General features: G+C 39.7%; 1 protein-coding gene across 1 annotated transcript; it reads left to right on the top strand.

Annotated features, from left to right (window-relative positions):
- Nucleotides 1-2,179: 2,179 nt before the first annotated feature.
- On the top strand, nucleotides 2,180-9,502 carry srd5a1 (steroid-5-alpha-reductase, alpha polypeptide 1 (3-oxo-5 alpha-steroid delta 4-dehydrogenase alpha 1)). The gene is made up of 5 exons (XM_034241094.1): nucleotides 2,180-2,640; nucleotides 3,213-3,379; nucleotides 4,871-4,972; nucleotides 7,464-7,614; nucleotides 7,728-9,502. Exons 1-5 carry the CDS (start codon nucleotides 2,330-2,332, stop codon nucleotides 7,792-7,794), a joined length of 798 nt encoding a protein of 265 aa, XP_034096985.1. The 5' UTR covers nucleotides 2,180-2,329; the 3' UTR covers nucleotides 7,795-9,502.
- The last annotated feature ends 1,843 nt before the right edge of the window (nucleotides 9,503-11,345 follow it).

Below are 11,345 nucleotides of genomic sequence, written 5' to 3'. Positions count from 1 at the left end.
TTCGATCATTGGAAATCGACAATCGGTCTTGATATATGGTTAAATTAAAATCAGTAGGCGAGAATTTAATTTCTCCAGCTGTTACTCTCATGAGCAAGGCGCAGGGTCGGCTCTAGAACAAATCGAATGGGGGGGGGCAATCATTTACCAAGGGGGGGCACACACTGCCGTCAACAACCAACACACAAACACCAACGCAACTTCAATTTCAAAAAACATGCTGTAAAGTCTATTGTCTTTCACACACATTGCAGGGGTGTAGTGCTATTGTATAGCGCACCTATGACTTGTGCATACATGCACGGTTGTGGCTGGCACGACCACCAAAACAGAAACATATAAGGACAGAGGGTGTCGTTTTCTCATACTGATATTCTGCACAAACTGTGCTGTTGTATTTGCTGTAAAGTGTCTTTACTGTAGGTTATTTTTTATTATATGTACAGCACTTTGGCTCGACCAAAAATCGTTGAAAAATGTGCTATATAAATAAAACTTGATTTGATTTGATATGGACATAGGCCACCATATAAAAAGTGTGCAAATGTATTTAGTATCCTATCCATGTGAACATGTTTTAGGTGGGGGTGGACCTAACCTCCTCTAGGAGGGTCTGGGGGCATGCTCCCCCGGGAAGATTATTTTTAAAATATTGAAGTTAAATGCATCAATCTGGTGCACTTTGAGAGCAAAATGAAGAGATCTATGGATAGCCTACATCTCTCAGCATCCATATGAAACAGAACTGTACACAGATTTACTTTTTCTTTATGGATATTTTACTAATCATTCCCCTTTTAAACTGTATTCTTGTGTTACTGTCTTATAGTATTTCATAAATGGTGACCAAACCGTTTGAGACCCACTGAGATAACTTACACTAAAGTGAACTATCTAAACACTGAGAGAGTCCTTACCTCACTGAGCTGACGTTATAAGATCCTCACAGTCTGACAGGAGAGGACTCTCCTCCACCTTGGTGTAGAAACAGCCCTTTATATCCGTTAGCATAGCTAGCTAACCAGATGCTAACAACATTCCACGTTACCGCTCGCGCACTCACAAAATGCGCTCGTGCCACACACAGAGAGCCGAGCTTGAATGAAACACAGAGACCCATGTACTTGTACTGTACTGTATATCATATTATTTTCGATGGCTTTACTGTATAATCAGTATAACAGATGAACAGATCGCCACTGGGCTTTCATCTAAACACACAGCCACGTAATGATAACAAAAAAAAGGTCGGGGGTCATTCGTCAAGCAACAATCAGAGAGCAGCAGTGAGCACACCTCAGGCTGTGTTTTATATTTGTATTCTTTATTTCTGATGTATTTCACACAAAAAACCTTTAGTGGAAACGTTTTCACTTATATGATTAGAAAAAGAAAAAAACGGCAAAGTGGCAAGGCTTGCCAACCCTGCGTTGGAGGGGCACAGTGACTCATTTGGGGGGGCATGGCCCGCGAATGACCCCCCATGACGCCGACCCTGGCAAGGCGGAACATAATAGTTTTATCATGCCAAAAAGCTGCTGTGTCGTTTATTGCACCTCAACCATTGTTAAAATAATCAAGAGTTCAGTGTTTCTGTACTTCCTCTAAGAAGAAAGGACAGTAAAAGAAGAGCTCTGTGGCTTCAGGCTCAATCGCCATTCAAATGACATCGTTGTTTCCCCCAAAAAGATGTTACTCTCATCTATGAAAATCGATAGCCTACTGCTATATTTAACCATATTTCGAGCCCGATCGTCGATTTATAATGGCTTAATGCAATTGTTTGCCTGTCTGGCTATTGGAATCGGGCTCTTTGAAGATCCAAACATCTCTGGTTTTCTTCCATTTCTGATCGGATTGGCAAAAACTTCAGAATTTGTATTGACCGCAGTTCAACTGACAGCTTTGTTTTCCCCAAAAAGTGGGCGGAGCCGTTATTTTTGCCCGGAAGTGACGCATTTGTTACTCTCATCCATGCTGATGTTACATCTGGAGAAACACATACATATACAGTATAAATGAATGACAGAACCAACACGTAATAACCGTAATAACATAATTGTCAGCAGCACGTAAGACCCCACCCATTTTGAATTACGTGTTGCAATAGCGCGTTTTGATTGGCTGAAAGGATCGAATGACAAGCCTTGTCAGTGGCTGTGATAGGTCCTTACTGGAGTTAAACAACCCTACAACCCTGCTTTTGACGTGTACATGCGGTCACATCCACGGGCTGTAAATAGTCTTAAAAACCATGACATAACTCGGTGACACAGCGTTGAATTAAATCACATTTTAGCCACCTTTATAGTTTGTAACATTTGCCGTGATGGACGCAATCCTATCCAGGCTCTTCTCCTCGGAAGAAGAGGAGTTGTACGTGTTGGACTGTCTGGGTTACTTTATGATTGTCATGGCAGCCTGCACTTTCGTTGCTTTGCTTTTCCAGGATGTCCCGTACGGACGATACGCTCCCAGCACCGCCAGGTTTCGAGTTGATGCCCGGATTGCTTGGTTCGTGCAGGAGCTGCCTGCCTTCCTGGTGCCTTTCTGTCTGGTAGTTTGGACATCCTCGGCAAAAACGTCACTACTGCCCAACCAGCTGGTCATTGCAATGTATTTCTGCCACTATATTCAAAGGTAGGTCATCATTACAGTCAATTACATCTGGAGCAATTAACATGCTTGCCAATTACCAGCACAAATAATGTATTAAGTGCATGGCTCCCAAAGTGTACATGTAGGGCTCTTGCTATTTCCCTCAAATAAAAATCTATATGCATAATAAGATAACTCAATAATGTACACAAAAAAATGTCAGTATCAGTTGTATGTCCAAGTAGGTTTATACATACAAGGAATTTGCTTTGATGTATAAGGGTGGATGGATACATAGTTATAGGAATATTTATCCAGAAGGCATTCAATTATAAAAAAGAAGCAAATATAGAATTATTTTAAATTAAAACTATCATTAATTCAAAAGGATGTTTACAAGCAAATCTGAAAGTTAAATAAAATAATAAAAAATGTGCAGTATATCAACATTTAAAATATTTGAAGAGTTTAAGAAGCATTGTGTGGAAATGTGCAAAATATACAGAAACATTTTCCATGTTATTATTTAGTTATATAGCTTATAGTTGTACTAGTTGACTGATCCAAGATGTCAAAGCAAACACTTGAAATAACTTGTTTTATTTCTGCTACAGATCCCTCATTTATCCATTTTTAATCCGAGGAGGTAAACCAACCCCACTGGACTCATTTGTGCTGGCCATTATGTTCTGCATGTATAATGGATACATGCAGATCAGGTACCTGAGCCATTACGCTGACTACCCGGCACATTGGGTTACACATCCACGCTTCATTGCAGGTTGGTGTCTTGTGTCTGCTAACTCTCTTTCAAAAAAGGCCAAATGAATGGTCTAATTTTGAACATACGCTTGTCTTGTTGACACTTTTTCATGATGTAAAATATATCTGGTGTGGCTTTGAGTGTGAGTCATATTAAGTTTATGTATGTGACATTAGCATATGGGAAGTGAAGAATTGCTCATATTTATATATTGACAGATGTTGAAGAAACAATTATTATACATACATCCGGTAGGTGCAAGGCTATAGTGCATAAGGTAACGCCTGCACACAACAGTATATTATTGATTACTTTCTTATCCTTTTTTAGCCTCGAAACAGGTATACTTTGTCCTTACTAGCAGATTCAGACATTCAAATAATTTAATTTAACACCGTATATAAGGATAAGAGAGGTAGCAGTGGTGTAAACTTCATAAGAAGAATACTCAAGTCAAACAAAACAAAATCAAGTAAAAGTAAGTACTGTGTTGATTGATTTCTCAAAGTGTAACTAACTGTGAATGTAATGTGTTTTAGTCTGATCAGATTATGTAAATAAACATACTGAATAGCACAGCAGAAAACCACCATGCCATTTTTTCCCCATACCAAACTTTAGGTAATTTAGCCTCCTTCCACGCATTACATACAGTATCTAAAGCTACAGAACAACCCTCTGGCATGCTGTTACCCTTTTGAAACCTGTGTTACCAGTGTTAAAACCATGGCTGTCATTCACACACTTTTGTCCACCTTGTAATTTCCCCTTTTTTTGTTTCTTGCTTCACTGCAGGTGCTTTTCCCTTTTTCCAAACCTTTAAGTGCTCAGCAGTTTTTCTTGGCTACCTTGCTGTTCAAGCAGGAAACTTACAATTTCAAATGTTTGTGTTTTTTAACTGTGACCGCCCCTCCACTCCCCTTACCTTACCCTGTTTGACTTTTCAAACCACCACATCTGCATTAGATAAAGACAAGTAACAAAATAAAAAAACATTCAAATAGAAAATAATTACAGTTTTATAATTAATAATATAATGTCCCACGTTTGTCTGAGTATATGAACAGACATCTATGTAATTAGTTATTGTTGTAGATTATAGATGTACAATGTGTACACGGGTCAGATATGGAATTTTAAAATGGTTTTAATATATTTGAGCCTAGCATAGAACTAATATGAACTACTGAAAGAAGTGTTTTCAAAAAGAACATTTCACTGTATTCATGCAGTGTGTCATGAAATACGTTTATTTTGAGTGTTGTGTGTGACAGCAGCAGCAATACTAATGATGAATACTGTGGAAACATGTATCTTTATAAACATGTTCAACATGTTGGTAATCTTGGTATGTCTGCTCATTTTGCATTACTGAGAGTTAGATGAGAAAAAATGAGGCCAAACCAGATTTGTGTGGAGGTTGAGCAGGGAGGAGACTGAGAGTTGTCTGACTGGCTTTCACTCAGTCAAATGTCATGTTAACGCAGCTTTTTGTGGGTTCGTCTCCAGGGTCTGTTCTGTGGTTGGTCGGCTGGCTGGTGAACATGCACTCTGACCACATCCTGAGGAACCTCAGGAAGCCTGGAGAGACTGGTTACAAGATTCCCACAGGTAAGGGCTTTAGTCACGAAAACACTGGGCCGAAGGATTTCTCTCACCACAGTCAACTCTTCTTATACTCCTGTTACAGTACACTTAACTTTCAAAGAGAAAAAACTTGATGAGAGGTCTAAAATAATAAAAACAAAAAAAAGTAGTTTGGATTGTTTGAAGTTGGGTTGTGTGAGGTACTTTTCCAAAGTCAGTGTATAAATAAGAGTAGATGTGTGTCAGCAATCCCCCAGTTTTGAGAAACAGAACTACTGTGAACAGGGGCAGCAGCAAAACATACATTTACAACAACAACAACAATAGCAGCAGCAGAAACATTTACCCACTCAATATCAGTTATTGGTGCTATATTTGTAATATGTTTACCATTTCACCTTGTTGTTATATATGGCCCTATATGACAGGAAACTGCAGCCGTTAGCCTTGCTTTCTTTAAAGCCACCAGACTACATTGAAAAACCCCACATTTGACCTTGCAAAACACAGGAACTTCTGGTCTACTAGTGCCTTTTATTGCTTAATTTGTCTGTGCTAATGTGTGAGTTATTACAAAAAAATTGTGAGTTATTACAAAAAAAAACAAAGACAGCTAACTCTATCATTGCAGCGATAGACTAGCAACTCCTGTGTTTTTTAAATATATACATTTTTTAAGTGCCGGATATTCTTTGTGCTTTTACTCCATTCCAATATATATTTTTGTTTTTGTTTTGGTACTTTAACTTTATTTTGAAGTTAATATTGTAACTTATAAGTACATTTTAAATGCTGTAACTTAAGCAAAACACCTAAGTATGTCTTCCACCTCTGTAAACAATTAACAATACTTATATTTAACTGAAATGAGACCGATGAGTATTTCTATTTTTGAATGCAAGACATTTACTGTTAAAGGCTCATTTGACATTGTATGGCTACTTCGACTGAGGTTTAGAGTTGAAATCTTTTTTCCTGTACTGCCATGGGGTGGCAAGACCGCCAGGAAAGCAGTAATCACTTCATGGCACAGACCTCTGTGGTCCATGTACACAGCACTATATGCTAATTTTCCAGTGTGGTCGCATGATTATACAGGATCACACTGTGAGCAGAATCACTGGTTGTCAATAGAGATCTCCTCCTCTCTGCCTTGCCCTCTATGAACCCTTAAATTAGTGTTTAAAAAGGTTCTCGCTGCTTTGACTGCTCCCGCTGTGTGTCACTGGCTCATAATACTCCTAGTGTTTGTGTGTGTGGTTTTACTTGACTTAAAACAGAAAGAGAAATGTACCAAACCACGCAGTGTTTATAGTAATCATGTCAGACAGCAAGCCAGCCCCATACTGGAACATGGACATTATACTGCAGGCTATATGATGTCAGCACCAGAATAATTCCAGATTCATTTTGAATTAATCTTCCACTTATTTGCTTAATACCACACTCTTGTTTGTACAGCAAATATATGCTACAGCCAGCAGGCAATATTATCTTATTTGATTAATGCTTAAAAAAACAACGGGTTAGTTTTACAGATATGTGCACATTTTCTGTTTTTTCAAAAATCTTCTAGTCTAGCGCTGGGCGAGAAAACAAGCAAGTATATTTCCCAAAACATAGAACTGTTCATTTGAAAACAAAACAAGAATTAGGCATACATTTCTGAATGAGAGAACATTTTGGAGGTGGGTATTTTATAGAGTGTGTGACCTTTACTATGTAAACATGTATGGCCACTGTATGACAAGTGACAGGCAAGGGTGGCTCAACAAGATTTGGCCCATTTCCAAATTGCTTCTGACAAATAGTCTTGAGGGCAGTATGTGTTAGGAAAACATATACATATACACTCCTGCTATTTAAAATTACATTATTGGCAAATTCAAATGGATTTTTCCTTTTTGCTTAAATAATAAGTTCTGCAAAAAGCCTTTGTGGGCCATTAACATGCACACAAACCTATGTAACACACTACAGGAAAGAAAAAAACCCTCAAAAAGCATTTTAGGGCCCCTTAGGGCTACCCTGACTAAGAACATGGTCCCTCACCTCAAGCCTGAACTTGCGGTGAACCTGCTGAAACCATCCGTCCCGAACCCTTAAGGGAAATAAAACAAAGAAACCCTTAAGGAAAAAACGCGGAAAGGGCGAGAAGGGAGGAAGCCGTTTAAGCCGCGCTGGAAATGAACTTACTGGCACGTCTGGATTCCCCTCAGCCAGGAATGCGATTTTCACACAGATGGTAGCAACACTACCCATGGCCTGCATTCAAAGAGTGAAGGCTAAGCTATTTATAAGGTCAGTGGAGCTAGTTGTGCTCCACTGACCTTATCGGATCCTTTTTAGCCTTTGAAATGTCAGTACTATTACTGCCAGATATGGATTTATAGTTGTTAAAAATACATCATAGTTATGTTTCTTCCAGAATAAACTATTTGGGTTAGTTTTGCCTCCAGTGAACATATGAAAGGTTATGCATACCTGTCTTCATTCCTGTGTCTTCCACCCACAGGCGGACTGTTTGAATATGTGTCTGGAGCCAACTTCTTAGGAGAGATAACAGAGTGGGCCGGCTTCGCTCTGGCTGGATACTCTGTCCATAGTACAGCTTTCGCCATCTCCACCGCAGTGGTCCTCTCCAGCAGGGCTGTGTCACACCACAAGTAAGTATAATAACACACACATACAGAGAAAGATGGATTTCATGCAGTGTAAGGCACACGTTGAAGCAAATACCTGAAGTAATAGTAGAACATTGCTCTTTCACTCTCTACAGATGGTACCACGCTAAGTTCGAAGACTACCCGAAAAGTAGGAAGGCACTGATTCCCTTTCTGTTCTAAAAACACTGTGGGTACTGGAAGCCTGGAAAGCCTGAAAAGGGACATTCCCAACATTTTACAAAACTTAGATAAGCTCTAAAATAAGCTACATTTGAAGACCCAGTTCTGAAAACTGAAAAAAAACACAGACTGCAAGCTTGTAAATGACCTCATGTGTGTTGCAAGCAAGCAAACGGTTTACAAAAACATCATACCGTTGCTTCTTACTTTGGTAATAACGCCCATAAAGCAAAGTAACCTTAGCAACACTGAACTGTATGTAATTGAAATGCTCTGTTTGCCAAAGAGGCAACATTTACCATTCCTCAGGAGGAAATAGGACGGCGAATGGAGCGTACCTCAACAGTAATACAGTGGATTTATCACTCTCTGCACCAGCAATAAACTCTTTAAAGACTCTCCGCTGATCTGCATATTCTCCCAGATGGAATACAAACTCGGAAATGCAAAGCAGACACTTAAAAGTTTCCATCCATTCTCAAGAGTCATCTGTTGCCAGTGCATCTTTTTTAACATCCGTTGACTGAATGAAGAAGAAGGAGATTTAATGAAGTCCGAACACATGTTTCTGCCTCATTTTGCTCCGGGTGTCATTGCTACAAATTCCTGCAGTGCATCTCCGTTCTTTAAAGACTGATACTGTAGCAGGCCTGTCCACTGCTACTCTGCTGCAGGGAAATCGAATAGAGGTCAAGCATGTCCCTCAATAACTCACCCAGGCCTGAAATAAGAAGAGAGCGCCGCCTCAACACATCACTCCTGTTTGGGTGTTCTGAGAAAGAGAGAACAAATGATTGAGTGTGTGAAAGCAGAAGTACATTGAGCATAAACTGAATGAAGGAGAGGAGGGAGCTTCGGAGAAAAGATAAGACATAAAAAACACTTCATCTATAACATCTTTCCTATTCTATTATTGTTTAAAAATAACGTTTACCATAATCTCATTACCCTGAGTAAGGGCTTTCCTGAAATCATGTCTTGTTTTTTAGATACCAAGAATGTGATCTGCCTAATGTTTGGTGTTTTTTTAAAATAGGTTTAGTATTAAGTGCAATTATCTCATCACAAGTCAAATCCATCTACAAGTGAAAATGACATTGTTTCCATTGAAGCCTGTCTTTTCACAAAAAGTGCAAAAAATCTCCCATCACTTTTCATAAGTTCTCCCTTTTCCCAGTTGAGGAAATGTTACATCAAGCCAAGGTCATGTCACATTTAATTAATATGTTGTTTTTGAACATTTCTATTATGTCATCATTTTTAAACATGGCCTCATCAATAAATAAAAGACCTCTGTGTATGATGAAAAATGAAGGCTGTGTGTCGCTGAAGGCTATGCAGACTGACATCCTTCATGTTCCCCCTCTGTCTCTCTCTTTCTCTTCCAGGCTATTTCCTCTGTGTATCCTCTTTGTCCACGCTCCTTGTAATTGCATCACTATATTACCCAGCCAGTGTATTTACGTAGCCCGCCGTACGAATATAATACCCTTCATCTTCAGGCAGCAGGCACCAATGGATTTTCTTTTTATATGCAAAGTAATTTGCTGGACTGGCTTTCAAGAATCATACATAAACAGTACATATGACAACCTGTGCAACATAAAAGAAAAACAACAGCAGCAGTAGAGATGCAACATCTCATAATACACACACATATAGGAATAGCTGCTTGAATAAAAACACTTCCTCCACAGGGAAACAAACAGTGGTGTCTGTTCCTTTTTCTATGACTGATGTGGGAGGGTTTGGGAATTCAAGTTGTGACTACATTTGCAAATGTTAGCTTTCTATGATCATTAGGTTTCTGTATAACCTTGAACTTTTGTAGTCGGTGTTTTTTAAGGAAGTACACTATAACCCATGTGACCGGAAAAACTGTTCTGGCCATTAACAAAATGTATATATTCTTGTTGTGTGGGAGAGAAACTCCCTCTGGATGAAAATCTACAATTTTAGCCTTTGGAGACCATTTACATGCACAAAAACATACAGTATACCACAACACAGGAAAGGGAAGCCCTAAAAAAATAAAATAATAGGCCCCCTTTAACATTTTAGAATGTGTGTTATTTTTGCCTACATCAGCACGCATAGGCTACTTTTTCCGGTCTAAACCTCTGTTTTGTCTGTACGTGGTTGCACGTTGACTGGTAGTGCAGATCGGGATTTGTGCTCTGCAAATATTTGCTGGGCCAATTATAATGCTTTCCTTGTTATGCTGTATAAAAAGCCACAATGCGACTGACCCACCACAGGCGATATGTTCATGTGTATAAATGTGATATAGTTGTTGATTCAACAGTGTAAATGCAGCTTCCCTAATGTGGGTTAAATATCTGGAACGTTCGGCGGCCTCATTATTATTCAAGCCACATGCAGTCTCTGACTACTGCCTGCTCTCTTAATATTATCTGCTATTACTGTTATGCCTGAGAGCATACAGTTCTCCAACCCTGCCCCTGACTGTATATGTGTGTGAGGCATCTGTCAGCCATGGTCCAGTCGTCACCCATGCAGTAATCCCATAAAAGCTGACAATGAGGCAAACCAGCCTTGAAATCGCACACACTGGCACACAGTCTTTTGGCTCGGGCCTAGTCTGTGACATGAGAGATGAGAGGAATAACCTATTCACTCTGGTGAGTCACTCAAGCGCCTGTGGTTCACACACTGTAAGATAGGGGGAGATAGAAAGAAGATATTTATATGGACGTACCACTGTACCGGCTGTGAGCAGCTGTGTGTATGCATAGTCAGAGAGCTACATATCCTAGCTGGCACACAGTTAGCTCTGGTTTTTTTTCCTTGACTCTGTCACATGCTGCACGTGAGTAGCAGGAGTTGGGGGCGGGCATTATGCAAGGCCCTCTCTCCCTCACTCTTCTTCTTTTACATGCACACACATCCCAGAAGGTGCTGGTTATCCAGCCTGCCTCCGCTCCATCACCGAGCTTAATGGGCTGCGAGATGGCTGTTACTGGCTGGGAGGCATAGAGAGCCTGGGATGATCAACACCACCTGCTGTGCATTGCCCCTTGGAAATGAGCATTTGGATTCACGGTCTGCAGAGTGCATCTCAAACAATATCAAAGGAAAAAGATCCTGATCTCCATTTGCGATCAGAAAGTGAAAAGAACTATGATTTTCCTGTTGAATGCTGAGTTTTCTGCTGTTTGAATGTGTATCAGCAGCATTTTGAGTGCCAGATGTTGCGATATGGCCCCTATTTGAGATGATAACATCTCCTCTGTCTGATGTTAATTGCATTTTGTCGAAGTGTTATGTTTTTCTAATTCGTCAAACATTGTAATGGTTAACTTAACAAAGACACAAGCTGTCTCTATCTTTCTGGCGTATCTCGGCAGACATACTGTATTCCCTCATGTCCAAAATGGCTCTGAAATCCACAGCTATAGATGCACATACATGTCTAACATTTTCTTATTTTAATGTAAATCTGTGCCAACATTTCAACATATATAAATGATGCTGGATGTTAGTGTACAGTAGTAATAAAGGAGCTTTTGCAAGAGCAATTGGACCACAGT

Source organism: Gymnodraco acuticeps, unplaced genomic scaffold (genome assembly GCF_902827175.1).
Source record: "Gymnodraco acuticeps unplaced genomic scaffold, fGymAcu1.1, whole genome shotgun sequence".
Classification (NCBI taxonomy): Eukaryota; Metazoa; Chordata; class Actinopteri; order Perciformes; family Bathydraconidae; genus Gymnodraco; species Gymnodraco acuticeps.
Note: the sequence above shows the minus strand (reverse complement) of the source record. Positions and strands in the feature narration are given on the sequence as shown.